Here is a 19,599-nt window from a genome sequence, read left to right on the forward strand (position 1 = left end):
TACATCTCGTCCGGGCCTGGGGATTTATCCACTTTTTGGCCTGCTAAAACCGCTAGCACCTCCTCCCTCTCGATGCTAATATGTTCAAGTATGTCACAGTCCCCTTGCCCGATTTCTATGTCTGCATCGTCTTTCTCCATAGTGAACACAGATGCAAAAAATTCATTTAAAACCCCGCCTACATCATCTGGCTCTACACACAGATTGCCACTTTGGTCCCTAATGGGCCCTACCCTTTCCCTGGTTATCCTCTTGCCCTTAATTTCACACAGAATTCACAGAAACCCCACAGTGCAGATAGAGGCCATTTCGGCCCATCGAGCCTGCACCGACACATATCCCACCCAATCCCCGTAATCCCTGCACCAACACATATCCCACCCTATCCCTGTAACCCCACGTATTTAATCCCCCTAGCACTAAGGGTCAATTTTTATCATAGCCAATCAACCTAACCTGCACATCTTTGGACTGTGGGAGGAAACTGGAGCACCCGGAGGAAACCCACGCAAACACGGGGAGAATGTGCAAACTCCACACAGACAGTCACCCGAGGCCGGATTCGAACCCGGGTCCCTGGCGCTGTGAGGCAACAGTGCTAACCACTATGCCACCGTGCTGCATATAAGTATATAAGTTTATATAAGTATATAAGTATATAAGTTTTATATACTTATAAAACATCTTAGGATTTTCCTTTATTTTGCTCGCCAGTGTTATTTCATGGCCCCTCCTCGCCCTCCTAATTTCTTTTTTAAGTATGCCCCTGCACTTTTTAATACTCCTCCAGGGCTTCTTCCGTCTTTAGTCTTTTGTAACTGCCAAAAGCCCCCCTTTTATTTCTAATGCATTTTTGTATATCCCTTGTCATCCAAGGTTCCCTTTGCTTGTTGGTCCCACCCTTGACCTTTACAGGAACATGTTGGCGTTGTACTCTCTCTATTTCCCTTCTGAAAGTCTCCCACTGTTTTGATGTGGATTTTCCTATAAGTAGCTGCTCCCAGTCCACTTTGGCCAGATCCTGCCTTATCATATTAAAATCGGCCTTCCCCCAATTTAGAACCCTTATTTCCGGGCCGTCTTTGTCTTTTTCCATGACCACCTTAAATCTCACCGAATTATGGTCACTGTCGCCAAAATGCTCTCCTACTGATGCTTCCACCACTTGCCCGGCTACATTCCCCAGAATTAGGTCCAGTACCACCCCCTCTCTTGTAGGACTTTCTACATGTTGGCTCAAAAAGCTCTCCTGGATGCACTTTAAGAATTCTGCACCCTCTAAGCCTTTCACACTCTGACTATCCCAATTTATATTGGGGAAGTTGAAATCCCCCACTATTATTACCCTATTATTTTCGCACTTCTCTGAGATTTGCCTACATATCTGTTCCTCTAGCTCCCCCTGACTGTTTGGGGGCCTATAGTACACTCCCAGCAAAGTGCTTGCCCCCTTTTTGTTTTTAAGTTCTACCCATATGGCCTCATTAGAGGAACCCGCTAATATATCATCCCTCCTTACAGCAGTAATTGACTCCTTAATTAATATTGCAACACCCCCTCCCCTTTTACACCCCCCTCTGTCTCGCCTGAAGATTCTATACCCCGGAATATTGAGCTGCCAGTCCTGACCCTCCCTCAACCATGTCTCTGTGATAGCAACAATATCGTACTCCCATGTGTTCAACAACAACTTCAGTTCATCCACCTTATTTGCAAGACTCCTTGCATTAAAATAAATGCCTTCCAGCCCTGCCATATTCCCTTTTGCCTTCACATATTTGCTCTGCCTTCCCAGCTGACTTGTTTTTTCCTCTGTATTTGGCTGTAAATCACCCCCTACTATAGCTCCACTCTGTACCCCATCCCCCTGCCAAGTTAGTTTAAACCCCCCCCAGCAGTGCTAGCAAACCTCCCTGCAAGGATATTGGTTCCCCTCTGGTTCAGGTGTAAACCGTCCGACTTGTACAAGTCCCACCTTTCCCAGAAGCAGACCCAGTGATCCAGGAAACTAAAGCCCTCCCCCCTGCACCATCCCTTTAGCCACGCATTCATCTGTTCTATCTTCCTATTCCTATACCCACTAGCACGTGGCACCGGGAGTAATCCAGAGATTACAACCTTTGAGGTCCTGCTCTTTAATCCTTCACCTAGCTCCCTAAATTCTTGCTGCAGGACCTCATCCCTCTTTTTACCTATGTCGTTGGTACCAATGTGGACCACGACCTCTGGCTGTTCACCCTCCCCCTCCAGAATGCCCTGCAGCCGCTCAGTGATATCCTTGACCCTGGCACCAGGGAGGCAACAAACCATCCTGGATTCACGTCTACGGCCACAGAAACGCCTATCTGTTCCCCTTACTATAGAATCCCCTACCACTATTGCTCTCCCACTCTTTTTCCCCCCTTCCTGGGCATTATTGTGTTTATGGTAATAAAATAATTAGTACAGTTAAGTGCATGTTTGTTGGGTTTATGTTGTTATTCTGTTGTCATTTGTATGTATAGTTGATGTACTGCGATTTATTAGCAGTATGCATGGAATGTAGTGATCAAAGGTAAAGAATGATATAAAATTGCGAGAGAGTCTGTGTTTTATAGAGCTCATACTGGAATTGTGGAGTATGATGTCTCAACAGCCCATACTGGTTATGGATCGTATGATGTCTCAGCTTGCATACTGGCGTTGTGCAGTATGAGGTTTATTAAAGACTGATCCTGCATTGCTACAACTGACTGTGTGTAATCTGGCGTTTAAAGTAACGAGACAAAAAGGAACAAGAAAGCAGTCCAACAAAAATTTGCGTTCATTCAAAGCAACAGGCAAATATGAAACCTAAAACATCAGTATAATAAATAATATTTCCTCTATATTGCTTGTAACGATGCATCATATCCAGAGGAATACCCAAGACCCAATTTTAACCGCTGCGCCCAGCGAGAAAGGGGTGCGCAGGGGATTAAAATAGGGGCAGAGTACTTCCCAACCTGTTCATTCCACAATCCCGCCCCCTACCAATTTAACTCCTGGGTTTTGAGAGGTCTATGAGGTGCCTGCCGCAAGTAGGCAAGGGACTCAAATATGCAAAAATTGGGGCCATACATTGCAAATATCAGCCCAACACAATTTTAACCCACAGTCACGTGACTCTCGCTGAGTGCCGGAGCTGCCAGAGAAAGCTGGCAGCAAGCAGGATCGGGGCCAGAAGAGGCCCAGGAAGGTAATTTTTAATGGTTTCCTTGTGATCCAGGAGGAGCGGGAGTGCTCCTCTGGGCCCCACAAAGAAAGCTTGAGCCTCGCCTGCCCAGACCTCCCCTCGCTCACTGATTGCGTTTGCCTCTGGATTCCTGATTATCTGACTTCCGGGGAGCATTTCCCCTGGGTCCCCGGTAGCAGTCTCCCTGATGCCGGAAATCTCTCCCCAGCTCCCTGGCCAGGAAGTGATTCTAGCTGGGTTTGGGCAGGAATTTTCAAACATGGAAATGAGGCCCAGGAGTTAAAATGGCCGGAGCTTCACGCCACGTGGGTATGCAAGCTTGACATGTTTATCCCACCCCCCTCATTGGGGAGCTGTAATATTTTGGTAATCCAATGTGACGTAACAAAACTACTAGGCACTTGGTCTAAGCGTTAAACAAAGTTTTAATCAACCGTTTTACAACATGGAGGTCTAGTTGTGTCCTTCACTAGTTCCTGTTAACAATGTCCTGCGCAAGCTGGGCCCATGCCCAAGTATTTATACTCTTCCTGGACAGCGCCACCCGCAGGTCACTCAGTTGATTCATGTCACAATGCATTTAAATAGTACCTATCTATTACAGTGCTAATGTGAATAGTCTGGTACACGTGAGTGAAGTTGCATTGTAAAAGCATTGGGCTAGAAATTCAGCAGGCTTTGCGCCCAGTTTTCGCCCAAAGAGGGCTTTTGCGCCACTTGCTGAGATTGCGCCAATATTCAGCGCTGCGGTAATGGCGGCGTTAGCCAGTAGCGCTGCGCCGCCACCGATGACGTCATCGGTGTGCGCAGTGCCCCGCTACCGGCCCGACCGCCATATTTAGTTGCGGCCGCCTCTTCCGCAGCGGCCGCAAACAGCGATCTGAAAACGGGGCCGTCCTGCAGCCTTAGTGGGGCGAGTTAAGGCGGAGGTGCGGCCGGCCGCTTTTTCGGTGGCCGCCTGCCCGCACCACCTTCCCCGGCCTCCTCCACCCCCCCCCCCCCCGCGGCATTGCCGGCTGTTTACCGGGAGCCCGGCACTTCTCCGTGGTGCCGGGCTCATTTGCCGGCACTAGCGAGCGGCGATCTCGCTGTTGCAGGCACCTCCCCCTTAAGAGAGGGAGGAAGGCATGCAGTACCGCAGCCTGCCACTCCGCAGCGGGTGGCGCTGCGGCACCTAGCGCGCCGAAATTCAGTTTCAGCGCCCCAAGCGGGGGCGGCCACACCCTTGAATAGCGGCCGGCTTCGACTTGGGGCGCTGAAACTGAATTTCCGGCGGGCGCAAGTGGCTCCGCGCGCAGCGGTAACTTCTGGGCGCAAGCGAGCTGGCGGGCCCAAACTGAATTTCTAGGCCATTCTGTTTTCTTACAAAAAGTACCTGTAACCACATTGCTCTTACCCCTACCTTTTGTAAGCTTTTTAACTCTATCACCTCACTTACCCTGTATAATATATACAGGCCTTACCTGTTCTTGCGGTGGTGAGCGGAATTCCCTGGTTTTTCTGGCCGTCTCAGCTGCACTCATGTCAAAAGATAACATGAGGTCACGGTAGCGCTCCCTCTGGTCCGTTTGCATTCTATTAACAAATTTATCGGCTAACGAAGCAATTGATTCAACCCGGTGGCGAAGTTCACAGTCACAGAAGAACCGCAAAAGCTTGCACATCTGCATGGAGAGGGAAAGTTAGTCAGGAAACTAGAATTACGATTCATTTTTCATCTGCTTACAACGCATCAATTCCTATTAAATTGATAATCTGACAAAATGAGCATGCTGACAAGAATATTAATGCGGCATAATTTTTATTAAGTGTTCTACCTTCAATATTTTAAAACTATTGATTTGCTTTTGCATTAATGGAAGCAAAATATTACTGCAGTGACCCCACAGAGCATGGTTAGTAAAAGATTATCTAATATAGGCTAGTTGAATAGATGGTAAATATAGACCCAGAATCACATAACAGGAATTTCTTTCAAATGATATTCACATTAAGAAAAGGAATAAAATGTTTTAGGGTGGAAAAAGGCTATTGTTTTTATTTTCTATATATCCTGTCAGGCAAGAAAGCCCATGTGCTGGATCTTAAAGTTCTCGGTAAGAATCTGTAATGTGCAACTGAAGCGGAAATCAAGACAGATTTCAACAAAAATTATCCTACCACTTCTGAACTGATATGAAAGTTAGTGTTGAGAAACATTCAAATAGCTGCAGTTGCTTGTTTTATGGACGTTAGTGCTTTTCTCCCCCTTTAATCAGGGGAGGAAGGCCTGCAGTATGTAGTGCCGCGACATTCAATGGGAGCACCCCAAGAGGGAGGGGGAGCGCTTCCAGTAGCACCCTGCCTCCTGCTTGAGACGCTACCATTCAATTTTGGGCGCTAACTTTTTCGGGGCGCGAGCCAATTCCCCCCCCCCCACCCCGAGAGTTTTACAGGAACACAGAGAGGAACGCTTGTGGGGAAGAGCAAAACTAGAGGCCATCCATCAATATAAGATGATCACCAAGAAATCAAATAGGGAATTCAGAAGAAACATCTTTAACTAGAGAGTGATGAGAATGTAGAACTTGCTACCACAGGAAGTAATTGAGGCAAATAGTATAGAAGCATTTAAGGGGAGGCTAGATAAGCACATGGGGGAGAAGGGAATAGCGGGTTATGCTGATAGAGTTCGGAGGAAGGATGGGAGGAGGCGCAAGTAGAGCATGAACGCCGGCATGGACTGGTTGGGTCTGTGCCGTATATTCTATATAAGCCTAACTGTTTATTTATATTCAAATGTATCATTTAAATGTTTTTAAAAATTATTTATTTGTGATGAATTAATTACATATAAATAGTTTTATTACTGTAACATTAATGGTCATTTCAGAATCACAGCATGCAAGCTAAACACATTAAAAAAAATGCTTCCCAAGAAAGTATGGAATTTCCTAGAACTTGCTGGCAGTGGCTTAGTACAGATTAGCATAAGAAATAGGAGCAGGAGTAGGCCAAGGCCAATCGGCCCCTCGAGCCTGCTCCGCCATTCAATAAGATCATGGCTGATCTGATCCTAACCGCCAATCTACTATCACAGAACCATCTCCTGAATCTAACAGAATTAGACACACGAAATAGGAGCAGGATCAGGCTACACGGCCCCTGGGCCCGCTCCGCTACCCACAGGGCCATGACCGATCCGAACCTAGACTCATGTCCAAATTCCTGCCCGCTCCCCGTAACCCTTAATTCCCTTTACTTCTAGGAAACTGTCTATTTCTAGATTTAAATGTATGTAATGATGTAGCTTCTACAGCTTTTTGGGGCAGCATATTCCATGGACCTACCACCCTCTGAGTGAAGTAGTTCCTCCTCATCTCAGTTTTGAAAGAGCAGCCCCTTATTCTAAGACTATGCCCCCTAGTTCTAGTTTCACCCATCATCGGGAACATCCTCCCCGCATCCACCCGATCCAACCCCTTCACAATCTCATATGTTTCAATAAGATCGCCTCTCATTCTTCTGAACTCCAATGAGTAGAGTCCCAATCTACTCAACCTCTCCTCATATGTCCATCCCCTCATCCCCGGGATTAACCGAGTGAACCTTCTTTGTACTGACTCGAGAGCAAGTATGTCCTTTCTTAAGTATGGACACCAAAACTGTACGCAGTATTCCAGGTGCGGTCTCACCAATACCTTGTACAACTGAAGCAATATCTCCCTATTTTTATACTCTATCCCCCTAGCAATGAAGGCCAACATTCCATTGGCCTTCTTAATCACTTGCTGCACCTGCATACTAACCTTTTGAGTTTCGTGCACCAGGACCCCCAGATCCTGGTTCATGTTTTGTTCATGTCTTTTATAATTAGATTTGATTATATCTGGGATAAATTTTTCTCACCATGATGCTACTGAATAGCCATGTACTGTTTTGCCATTCGCAGTTTGGGGCACTTAATCCAAGTCTATTGCCAGTAATCTTAGCAATTTAGTTGCAACGATAACCTTTAACTGCTTTCATTTATTTATTATAAAAGGACAAATCTAATTTACCTACATTTCCTCCAGCTACAGCGAAAGAAATATCCCAATCAATATTCCAGTCTACTACAACTGACAAAACATACGTTACTTTTATTGTATTTGGTTTGGGGGAAACTGCTTTTGTCCAGTTTAACTTCACATCTGGAAAACCATGCCCACCATAATTGCATTGCACTGTATACGGTTCACTTGATGTGCTGCACTGTATACGGTTCAGTTTTGTGCTGATATCAATTGTTGGTTCAGACAGCAACAGTTAGATCACTCAATGTTGCTGATATGTGGAAACATTCAATGTAAAGATTAATGACTGATGCTGCCACTGCAAGTTTGTCTAGAAATAACTTTCAGCAAAGAACTGGGCAGTTCTGACTAAGGGTTATTGACCTGAAAAGTTAACTCTGTTTTTCTCTCTCTACAGATGCTGCCTGACCTGCTGAGTATTTCCAGCATTTTCTGTTTTTATTTCAGGTTTCCAGCATCCGCAGTATTTTGCTTTTGTACTGGGAAATTTATGATGGCCCGGATTTTGTGGTTAGCAGCGAACGAACAGCACTCGCCGTTCATTGCACTTACACTTGCCTGTAGATTATTGTTGACTTTTACACTGCGATTTGTGGTAATTAGAGAGCCAAAACAGTGTGATCTGGGACGTGTGTGAGCAGGGCAAGCAACCAATGTGTCTCCTCAACCAATCTGATTAAAGAATCCTTACTGAGACACAGGAGAGTCTAAACTCGGAAGTGTAAGTTAGAATATTTAATTTAATGTAAAATCATGTACAGAAGAGAGGGAAAGTAAGATGGGATTTAATAGAGACAGAAAAAAGGTAAAAAAAAGTTTCTTAAATTTAAAAAAAAAAAAATCTCCAACAATAATTAAAATCAGAAGGAATGAGACTCCACACTTGTAAAAGTACATTTTCAGTGCCAGAGAGGTTGTTTGGCAGTAATTAAGACTTATCACGCCATTAAAAATTCACTTACACTTGAATGGATAAGCCCTAACTTTTACTGGCGTGATTAGTGGGTATCTAGTTGGTAAATGTGACTGCCGAGTCTCTCGGCGAGGTATCAACATAGCCAAGCTTGTGGAGGAGCAGGGCAACTTGGACAGCAACTTCCTGATTTCCACGTTTAACTGCGCATGTGCGGACTCCGAAAGTTGCTCTCCAATTTACTCCTAAATAACGGTGAGCACCGATAGCCTGACCGTTATTCTTGCTGTAAAATCCGGGCCAATAACTATCTTGGGACAATGTAAAAATTCAAATGGAACAATATATTTTCGTACCTGTAATTTGACAGACTCAGGCAGTTTCATCTGCAAAAGTCCCTCCTCTAGTTGTTCCTCCTTCACTTCTTCTTCCACAATTTTGTCTTCCTTAGGCTCATTTACCTCTTGTTCATCTTTCTCTCCTTCTTTCTCTTCTGATTCTTCTCCTTCTCCCGTTGGTGCTGCTTTTTCTTTAGCATTTTCATCCTCAGTCTTTTCAATTTCTTCTTTGACCTCAACAAACACATTCGGTTCAATCATCTTAAGTATGTGTTTCACATCTTCGTCATCAAAGACTCCCATAATAAGGAGGGTGCTCACAAGTTTTAGTACTGGCACAAACTGGAATTCCACACTTCCCCCCACAGGATCCCTTGTGTGCTGGCCACCATCCTGGACGGCCTCAGTCAGCATGTTAATAGCTTTGGTTTTCAGAATGTCCAGTGGGATCTCAGGACTGAACTGGTAACGGTCATCACTGGTGCCCACAAAAGATAAAGAGGCAAAATGGAGCGGGGGTCTCAAGCATGAGGTAACTCCTACACCAGGCAGGCCATGAACATTGCTCTCATCTGGGAACAAGGTGATTTGTTTCGTTTCTTCAGTCATAGGAACAATGAACTCATTGTTCATCATCAATCGAGATCGCTTAGCTGACTCCAGATGGACACTAATAAGTAGATCATAGTAGCCACTACGTAGGAGGCCTGATATGTATGTGTTCTCAATAGCGTAAAGTAACTGAAATTCATCGACATAGCTACATATGGCATGGGCAACCCGGTTGTTGCCCAATGCACACACAGCACAGTATAGTAACAATGTGTGGTAGTGGAATTTCAATAGGTCTTTGCGTTCAGAGAGCTCCAAGATGTCAATGCACCTGCATGAAAATATTTAAAAGCATATACATTAAAATGTGTTTAGGCAAGAGGTACAAATGTGGCTATTATAATTGAAATTACATAAAGCAGCGTAACTGACAATTCACAACTATAATTAAAAAAATAAAATGTAATGCTACTGCAGTTTTGTTAAGATATTAAAGGTAGTTAAACACGATGGCCTAGAAATTCGGCGGGCTGCGCCACCAGTTAGCGCCTAAAGAGGGCACTCAGTGGCTTTAGCGCCACTGGCCACGCCTCCCGCGATATTTAGCTGGGTCGCTAATGGCGGCATTAGCCTGTTGCGCTGCACCGCCACCGATGACGTCATCGGTGTGCGCAGCACCCCGCTACCGCCCCGATCGCGATATTTGGTAGCGCCCGCCTCTGTAGCGCCGTTCGCAAATCACGCCGGGTTCACAGGGCCAACCTGTGGCGGCAGTGGCGCAAATTAAGGTGGCAATGCGGGACGGCCATTTTTCCCGGTGGCCGCCTGCCAGCACCTTCGTCCCCGGCCTCCTGATCCCCCCTCCCCCCCCCCCCCCAAAAGCACTGCCGGCTGTGTCCCGAGGGCCCGGGCTCTTTTGCCGGCACTCGCGATCGCTCATCGCGCTGGTGCAGGCCCCTCCCCCTTAAGAAGCAGAGGAAGGCCTGCAGTACTGCAGCGCGCCGTACTGCAGCGTGTGGCGCTGCGGCACGTTGTGCTACGATATTCAGTTTCAGCGCCCTAAGAGGGACGCGGGGTGCCTCGAGCAGCGCCCAGAGTGTCTCTCGGGGCGTTCAAGATGAATTTCCGGCAGGCGCAACTGCTCCGATCGCAGCGGTAATTCCGGCGCCCAGGCGAGCTTGGCGCCCCGTTTGGGCCTCCACCGAATTTCTAGGTCGATTAGTCATAGAAATGATTTAGCTTTATTTATGGACTATAAAACAACTATTTCCTAACCTGTTCTCCTCAGGAATATGCAGTGCCATCATGATAAGTGGGTCTATGCATTCTACCATCCAGCCGTGCCGCTCACTGATGCGCCCAGTTTCTGTGCTCAGAAAGTCATTGGGCATGCGACTCCACACGACTGGTGTGATCATTTGGACATCGAGTCGGGGAGGACATTGAGGGATGGTGTTCTTCCGTTCGCTCTTAAACATAGCTGCTGAAATCGGCATAATATTCTGTAAAATGGAAAGGAAGAATTAAGCATTGTTGTGCTGTCACTTTTATTTAACACGAAGTTAGATGCATAAGTTGTGTTACATGGTGGCTGCTTTAGCAAACGTTCTACTAATCATACTACTTAAAGACACAAAGACACAACCTCAAGTGTTGATTCATTCAAATGCAAATTAGAAAGATTTGTTTCAAGAAATAATATTTTGGGATACAGTAAATGAGTAATTTGAGACATGACACGTGGTAAGTGTACCATGCTTGGGAGGAACAAGTGGCTTAGAAGTATGATCCCATAGCTTTCCACCACTGGGTGTTTACACCACCTTGTGTTTGTGTCTGTTGTAGACTAATTGATAGTGATTGATTGCAATGATTAGTCAACAGTTCCATTTTTGTTGCATCACGTGACTACCAGGATGGTAGATGGCGAAGTAGATGGACTATGGGGGGGGGGGGTGGGGGAACGAGAGAAATTGGCTCGCGCCCCCTTTGGGATGATAACTTCGCCGGGGCGCGAGCCCGAAATTAAATGGTAGCGTCCCAAGCAGGAGGCAGGACGCTACTGGAAGCGCTCCCCCTCCCTCTTGGGGCGCTCCCATTGAATAGCGCGGTGCTACGTGCAGCAGCGCCACGCGTGCCAGCACGTGACGCCGCGATATTGCAGGCCTCCCTCCCCTGATTAAAGGGGAGGGTCTTAGCGCAGCGCGCACCGGGGTCCTGCTGGACCACTGGGGAGCGGGCTGCCGGAAGAGCCCGGCATTTAAGAGGAGCGCCGGGCTGAGGGATCGGGGCCGGCACCCCGCAGGAGGAGGCCAGAGGGGGCAGCTGCTGGTAGGTGGCCCAAAAAAAAATGGCCGCCCGGCACCTGCCCTTTAATTATCGCCGCCCCGGCCGCAAAAACGCCCCCGACACTGTCGGATATAGCGCACCGTGATAGGTCAGGGGGCGCGAGCCAAGTTTGTGGCCGGGGCGCTGCGCACACCGATGACGCCATCGCCAGAGGCGCATCGCCGCCAGGCATTACCGGCTACTGCTAACCTCCCGCTGAATTTTGTGGGAGGCGTTAGCGGTGTGGCGCCCGGGCACTAGTTGCTTTGCACCCCCTCGGGGCACTAACGGGAGGTGCGGAGCAACCGAATCTTTCCCCCCCATGGTCTTTTTTCATCTACCAATTCCTATGTTCCTAAATAATATGTTAGTGTCTTCCACTGGCATAACACCACTTTTCATGCACATACATTTTTCACTAACTAACTATTTTGCAAAAGAAAATATAGCCCAATTTCAGTGCAGATTTACAACTATCGAAAAATCTTATACCAGTTTGCAGAAAATCAATGCATGAACTGCTTTTCTAGTAGACTTGAACAACCTGGATATTACCTCTTTTGTACTAAATTGAGAAAGGAGAATAGAGCCACGAAGGATTTTACAGGGGCTGATGCGGATATAGAACAAACACCCCACTGGATGGTCTGCAGGTTGAGTGTAGAGTTATAAGGGCTAAAACTGCAATGATAAATAATAACTTGCAGTTATAAAATGCCTCAAGTCAAATCATCTGTAAGTGCTTCACACATTAAAATTACTTTGGAGGTGCGCGGACTGCAGGAAAATGATCTTGATGCTTGGCAACACAAGGTGACCTGCACCGTGAGCAATGTCATTTTTGCAGTTTGAGTGACCTGTTTGTACGTGTTATGATAAAATCTACATTTGTATCTGCAGTGTGCTGCTTAATATTTAAACTAAAGATAAAACTACGACACAACTGGAATCCAGGGAGGTTATTTTTACAATTGTTTTGCACCAGTACACAAGTTCCATTTCAAATTTTTTGCTGCTAAACTGTACTGGCTCACAAAGTTTAATCAGTGGGGAGGGCGGGGGTTCCAACATGAACAGGGCTTCAAATATTCCTGGACCCTGAATTCATGCTGTGGGATACTAGTGTATGAATGTCTACTGCTTTTCGCAGAAATTTTTGCACTCTACAACCGCATTATAAAAAAACCTCCTAAGATACCCAGTTCTAATTCCTTTTTTCTTTGCTGTACTATATACAGGAAACTCTCGTTTAAACGGCACCTAAATATCCATAATTCTCTATTAACCGGCAAAATTCTCACTCCGAAAACAACACCTCAATAACCGGAAATGTTGCCGAGTCCGAGTCTCCCGCGGTGGCTGAGTTAGTCAGTGGGGGTAGTTCTCCAAACTGCCAATACTCAGCTTCTTGGCGCTGTCGGAAGTCCGAACTCCTCAATACCCCTGTAACAGGAGTCTGACTCTCCCACGCTGCTGGTAGTCACTGCATTGCATTACCCTCAACTGGCAGTGCTGTACTTAATCAAGCATCTTCCGCCATCCATTTAACACAACATTCTGTAGGTGAGTACCCAATTACTGTAGACTGCACATTTCTTGATTTTTTTATTTTTCTTTGTTAAAAATAGCCTCGGTAGATAACCCTCTCCGTCATCCGGAATTTTTGATCAACCGGCAACACGCCGGTCCCGGATACCAAAGAGTTTCCTGCACCGTTACTCTATTTTCAGTGAGAAAGCGAATAGAAGAACAAAGAGTTAATTGCGAAACCAGTTTTACTGCAAAGCCACTGGTTTGCTTTATTTTAGAGTCGTTAATGTCAAACATGAAACAGGAAAATAATCGTTTCTGAGCTGAAGAACTACTCTGTAAAGCTGCAATAGTAATTCCATGTGCAGTTTACAAGCATGTCCCACATCTCAATGTCACACATACCTTCAGCTTTCCGAGCTCAAACTGGAACATATTCTGACTGGAAGGCTGCACAAAGACTGCAGGGAATAGCTTCTTACTTGGTTCAACCTATTAAGAAAAATAAAGAGAAGGGCAAACAGCATTAAAAAGTACGTGCAGCTGATTTCTGACAAATCAAAACAGGTTCTTGTCTTATTTGTTTTTAAATATACTGATAGAATATTTATGCATAAAGCACATGAAAGATACCTAACTTATGTCTAGATTAAGCAACGTATTGGCATTATAGACTTTCATCCTACTATTTTGTGACAAAGGATATTGGCGTTCTGTCCCAGTGCCCTGGGGTACTGATGTTTAACCATCTAAAATGCTGATCTTGCAACATAATATACAATCCTCTTGACTAAAACATCTACAACATTTTGTTTTTAGGATATGTTATTGAGTATAACTAACCACACTTGGCAAGAATGCTGAATTCTGATTGCTAGGCCACTATTCTTTCAAACACAGTTAAGGATAGCTCTACACAATTGAAGATGTCCGCTTATGACGGGCAATTCCTCACAATGCTCTACCAACCTGAGCTGTCATTGTCAGTTTCTAAGCTCAAAAATTCTGGCCTCCTTTGCTTGTTTCCTTCAAACTTTGAGCGGTGATGATTGAATAGCACAAATGTTATTTTGATACATCCTGTAGCAGGATATCAAAGTTACTTCAGCTAACACTAACTTTGCATAGTGCCCTTAAGGTAACAAGACATCTCGCGACACTTCATATAGGAAGGAACAGGTCAAGTGGAGTAGAATTAGGAGAGGGCAGGTTTTGCAGAAGAGGAGAGAGCAAAGAATGGAAAGTGGGGTACCCCTGTAGTAACTGCGCAGGGGTAGGAGGAGAAACCATTGCTGGAGATATGCTGGCTCTGTTGGAACAAGTAGGAATGGAACTAAACATGAATAATTGCTCATAAGTGGACCACAAGGCGAGGAGGTAGGGAAGGATGGAGTGGTCTGCCATGTTGAAGGCCATGGAGCGGTCGAGGAGGACAAGGGATGATGCACCTGGATGCATTAGAGCCAATTAAAGAAAATGACCAGTCAGGAACAATTTTTTGAGGAAGGAACTAAAGTAGTAGACAAGGGAATGTCTATGCATTTTGTTTAAATGGACTTCCAAAAGGCATAAGAGACTGCTAGCTTTGAAAGGAAGTGACTAATGGTGCCCCACAAGGATCTGTGCTGGGACCTCAACTATTCACTATATTTATTATTGACTTAGATAACACAATAGAGAGCCATATATCCAAGTTTGCCAATGACACAAAGATTGGTGGCATAGTAAGTAGTGTAAATGGGAGCATAAAATTACAAAGAGACATTTATAGATTAAGTGAGTGGACGAAACTGTGGGAGATTGATTTCAATGCAGAGAAGTGTGAGGTCATCCATTTTGGAACAAAAAAGGTTAGATCCGAGTATTACTTAAATGGTGAAAAGCTAGGAGCAGTGGAGGTCCAAAAAGATTTAGGGGCCCATGTATACAGATCAGTAAAATGTAGTAGCCAGGTACACAGATAAAAATCAAAAAGACTAATGAAATGTTAGCCTTTATAACTAGAGGGTTAGAATATAAAGAGGAGGAAGTTTTGCTACAGCTACACAAGACCCTGGTTAGACCACACCTGGAGCACTGTGTACAGTTCTGGACACCACACCTTAGAAAGGATATATTGGCCTTGGAAGGATTCACCAGGATGTTACCAGGGCTCCAAGGGTTAGATTATGAGGGGAGATTACATAAACTAGGCTTGTATTCCCTGGAATATAGCAGGTTAAGGGGTGATTTGATTGAGGGTTTTATGATTTTGAAAAGGAATCGATAGGGTAGAGAGAGATAATTTTTTTCTGCTGGTGGGGGGAGTCCCGGACAAGGGGCTATAACTTTAAAATCAGAGCCAGGTCATTCAGGGGAGAATTTAGGAAACACATCTTCAGGCAAAGGGTCGTAGAAGTGTGGAACTCTCCCACAAAAAGCAGTCGATGCTAGTTCAATTAATAATTTAAAATCTAAGATCGATAGATTTTTGCTAGACAAGGGTATAAAAGGAAATGGAGCCAAGGCGGGTGGATGGGTGAGATAAGGATCAGCCGTGATCTCACTGAATGGTGGAACAGGCTCGAGGAGCTGTGTGGCCTACTCCTGTTCTTGCGTTCCTAACTGCACATTTGTTATTCCTCGAGTAAAGCTATCTACCCATCTGTTGTCAAGGAACCAGCATTACCTGGTAGTAGGTGTTGATGTCTTTTCCATTAGCTGTGAAAGTCATGAGACCTGTAACCAAATCGACGAGGCAGCCAATCTCCAGATCGACATTACTGCGGCTTGCTTGCTGGGAGTTGCTAGTAAATTCACCTCCCCAGACCATGTAACAATTGCTGCGTTTCATACTGTGGGGAAAACAAAAGCATTAACAGTACACAGTCATCTTGCTGTTGCCAGAAAAATGCAACGTAAGTGTCTTACAGTACATTCAAAGTCCAAAAGTTTAACATTGGTGAGAAGTGAAATTTGACGCTAAAGTTGGAGTGTAATCAGGTGTGATGGCCCGAACTAACTCCAAAGCAAAAGGAGTTAGACTACCACGGCCAGCACGTCTCACTCTTCCAGTGTCAAGTCATACATTTACACTATAACTGCACCGTTCATGTAAACTGCTTCACATTGATGCGAATGCACCTTTAGTGCCTCTGTGGGAGTTGGATTGAAAATAAATAATTAGAACTAATTTGGGTGGTCTCCAGCCAGTTCAAAATGCACACATGTCCACAGCTAAAAAGACTGCCCTCATACCCTTGCACACAGCTAGACTATGCAGAACTGCTAAACGAAAATTACATTACCCTAATGAGATTGAGTTTTAAGCACAAGGTCACATTTTGCATTGCGCGTTTTAGTTATGCTTATTCTGAAAATGCACAAAGGATTTTTTCCCCCCAATAAATTCTAATTGTATGAAGCTATCTGCTCAGCTTGACAGCGTGCTCTTCATTGTAAGGAAGATTTTAGCTTAGAGATGATTATTGGCAATATTCACTTACGAATGTCAGCTTGAAGCCACTTTGATTCCACAGAGGCCCAACTCGTCTCCTACTCAAGGAGGACAGCCACTAGTTGGTTCTTAGACAATTGACAAATACTGGTTTGAACTTTTTCTAGGTGGGTAGTAGGTACCAGGAGCTCCTCATGAACGGCAATGGTGAGCAATACCATTCGCCATTTAAGTAGTGCTTTAAAGCACAAAAGTTTAAATTGCCAAAAGCCCATGTGATTCTATTCAGGAATAATATGAAAACTAGCTTGAAATTTGTAAATGCACAATATAATGACATAAAATAGAATGACATAAAATATAGTGTGTGCGATCCTCAGTTAAATAAACCAGTAACACTGCAACACCTATTACATGATCAACAACAATTGTTTCAGTAAAGTCCTGCAATTCTATTGCAGGAGTCCACCAAAAGTAACGATCTACCTTGACATATGGCTGGTAGAATATTTGCCAAACATGTCTGTTTCCCAACCAGGAGCTGCACTTGTACACAATATATAGGTTAAGACGAGGTTGATAAACTTAAATTTTGCTCTAATGGTTTGCAATGTTGTTCAATATCGTTCCAGTATCACCCAGCTCTGTGATACCATCATTAGCTCATTTATAATTCTATTTTTCTTATTTTGTACTTTTCACAAATTATTGTAAGTCAAATAATTCTTTATGGAGTTAATATTTTTCAAACTGGGTGAAAAAAGTACCAGGGAAATACCTTTTCTTACCTTAATTTATTCAGAGATTGATTTGATGTTATTTAACTGGCTAGATCTCATCACAATTGTTGCGTCAGTAATTAGAATTAAAACAATGAGGCAGCTACTTCTAGTGAAACGAGTCAATGGACTAAGTATAAAGTACACAAATGAAGCAATACTACAGGAAACAATTTTAGATTTAAATCTTGAAATAATATAATTTACACATTTCATTAAATAAGTGATTTATTAAAACTGATTATCGAGTTGGGTTGGGAGTGAAAGAGTTCAGAATTTACGTTTAGATCATCATTTGTCTGCAAGAAATGAATAGGAAAGTGCTTGGTAATGTGACATAAGCTGGTTTATAAAGTTGACTGTATTAACTCAGATACCTGTCGTGGACTTTTCCTTGGTCATCTCCCACCGAGACAGTGACTGTGCGAACTTTGGATAGATCAAAGTTGCTGTCGTACTGATGAAAGTCTGGGGTCACCCAGCCAACCCACACTCCGGTGGGTTCCTGCCCAGCAAATATCCTCACAGAATAGTAATACTGCCAGAAGGAAACACCAAAATTAGAAACCAGAACTACTAGGTCATTAGGGTTTGTCATGGGTTTTTGTTGTACTGTGGGTGAGGTCTATTGTAGCATTGCACTGTCTCCAGTAGTGCAGTGGTTGATGTACTGAACTAGCAACTTAGCGGTTATGTGTTCACATCTCACCTTAGAGTTGTGAAACTGAATTGCATAAATGAGGCAATTTGTGGGTTCGCACCTGAAAAAAGTGGTTCACTAATGTCCTCCACAGAAACATAGAAGATAGGAGCAGGAGTAGGCCATTCGGCCCTTCAAGCCTGCTCCGCCATTCAATGAGATCATGGCTGATCATCCAAATTCAGTACCTTGTCCCTGCCTTCTCCCCATATCCCTTGATCCCTTTAGCCTCAAGAAATATATCCAATTCTTTCTTGAATATATTTAATGAACTGGCCTCCACCGCCCTCTGTGGCAGAGAATTCCACAGGTTCACCACTCTCTGGGTGAAGAAATTCCTCCTCATTTCAGTTCTAAATGGCTTACCCCTTATCCTTAGACTATGACCCCTGGTTCTGGACTCCCCCGCCATCAGGAACATCCTTCCTGCATCTAGTCTGTGCAGACCTGACAGAATTTTATAGGTTTCGATGAGATCCCCTCTCAATCTTCTAAACTCCAGTGAACCTTCTTTCACCCTTATGTTGTCTCTGGCCTATATGTGACAGCTCCTTAATCCTCTACAGTGGCAAGCTGGTGGAAGGCAGCTCACCACCACTTTCAGGGCAACTAGGGATGGGAGATAAATGCAGTCCACATCCTGAACTAAAACTAAAAAACGCTTGAACAAATAGGAGCAGGAGTCAGCCATTTGGCCCTTCGAGCCTTTCCACCATTCAGTAAGATCATGGCTGATCGTCTACCTCAACGCCACCTTCTCGCACTATCCCCATATCCCTCAATTCCCAAAAAATTATCGATCTCTGTCTTGAATATACTCAATGACTGAGCATCCACAGCCCTCTGGGGTAGAGAATTCCAAAGATTCACCACCCTCTGAGTGAAGAAATTTCTCTTCATCTCAGTCCTAAATGGCCGACCCCTTATTCGGAGACTGTGACCCCGTGTTCTAGACTCCCCAGCCAGGGGAAACATTTTCACAGCATTAACCCGGTCAAGCCTGTTAAGTCTGTGAATTATTTAGTTAATTAAGACACAGACTAATGAGTAACAATAAAAACAGGTCTTTACTGGTTGGAGGTAGGGACTATACTGAATACAAGATTACTGCACAGTGCTTATATACCGGTGTGTTCACCCCCGGTATTACGCCTACAGCAGCCTGAGAAAGTAGTACATCTCTTAAGGTGGAACAGGCTTAAGCTCTCTTAAGGTGGAACAGGTTACATACACAACAAAGCCCATTAAGAATTTTATATGTTTCAATGAGATCACCTCTCAGTCTTCTAAACTCGAGAGTATGGGCCCAGTCTACTCAAGCTTGGATCGGAGAACGGCTGGGAGTGCTGGGTCCATTTTTTGTTCTCAATTTTTAATTTTTTTTTTTTTTAAAAGGTGTTTTCACTTTGACATGGGGAAAATGTGCCGTCAATGCAAAAGAGGGGTTTTGGCAAACAGCAAGGTGGACTGTAAAATACTTCAGGAGGACATAGATTCATTAATGGCATAGGTGGACAGGTCTAGATGCAATTTAATATGGAGAAGTTATATTTTTGGAAGGAGAAACAGGGATAGGGAGTACATACTCAGTGGAAAGATGTTGAAGAGTGTAGAGAAAAAGAGACACCCCCTAGGGGTGCAAATGCATAATTCCTTGAAAACGCAAGTGCAAGTGGATAAAGTAATTTTAAAAGATGCCAGTAGCATTTTGGGATTTATAAGCATAAATATAAAGTAGAAGAACAAAGAGGTAA

General features: G+C 44.5%; 1 protein-coding gene across 11 annotated transcripts in view; it reads right to left on the reverse strand.

Moving 5' to 3' along the window:
• Positions 1-19,599, reverse strand: part of LOC147096861 (ryanodine receptor 1-like) — a 461,451-nt gene that overhangs the window by 294,266 nt on the left and 147,586 nt on the right. For all 11 annotated transcript variants that reach the window (XM_085973559.1, XM_085973551.1, XM_085973560.1 and 8 more), the window contains 6 exons: positions 17,523-17,683; positions 15,599-15,764; positions 13,336-13,422; positions 10,348-10,574; positions 8,539-9,403; positions 4,678-4,878 (listed from right to left, as the gene is read on the reverse strand). In XM_085973559.1, coding sequence (XP_085829685.1) covers positions 4,678-4,878; positions 8,539-9,403; positions 10,348-10,574; positions 13,336-13,422; positions 15,599-15,764; positions 17,523-17,683 — 1,707 coding nt within the window. The remainder of the gene's footprint in view (positions 1-4,677; positions 4,879-8,538; positions 9,404-10,347; positions 10,575-13,335; positions 13,423-15,598; positions 15,765-17,522; positions 17,684-19,599) is intronic.

The sequence above is a fragment of the Somniosus microcephalus genome, chromosome 34 (assembly GCF_052327205.1).
Source record: "Somniosus microcephalus isolate GS21.2 chromosome 34, FLI_Smic_1.0, whole genome shotgun sequence".
Lineage (NCBI taxonomy): Eukaryota > Metazoa > Chordata > Chondrichthyes > Squaliformes > Somniosidae > Somniosus > Somniosus microcephalus.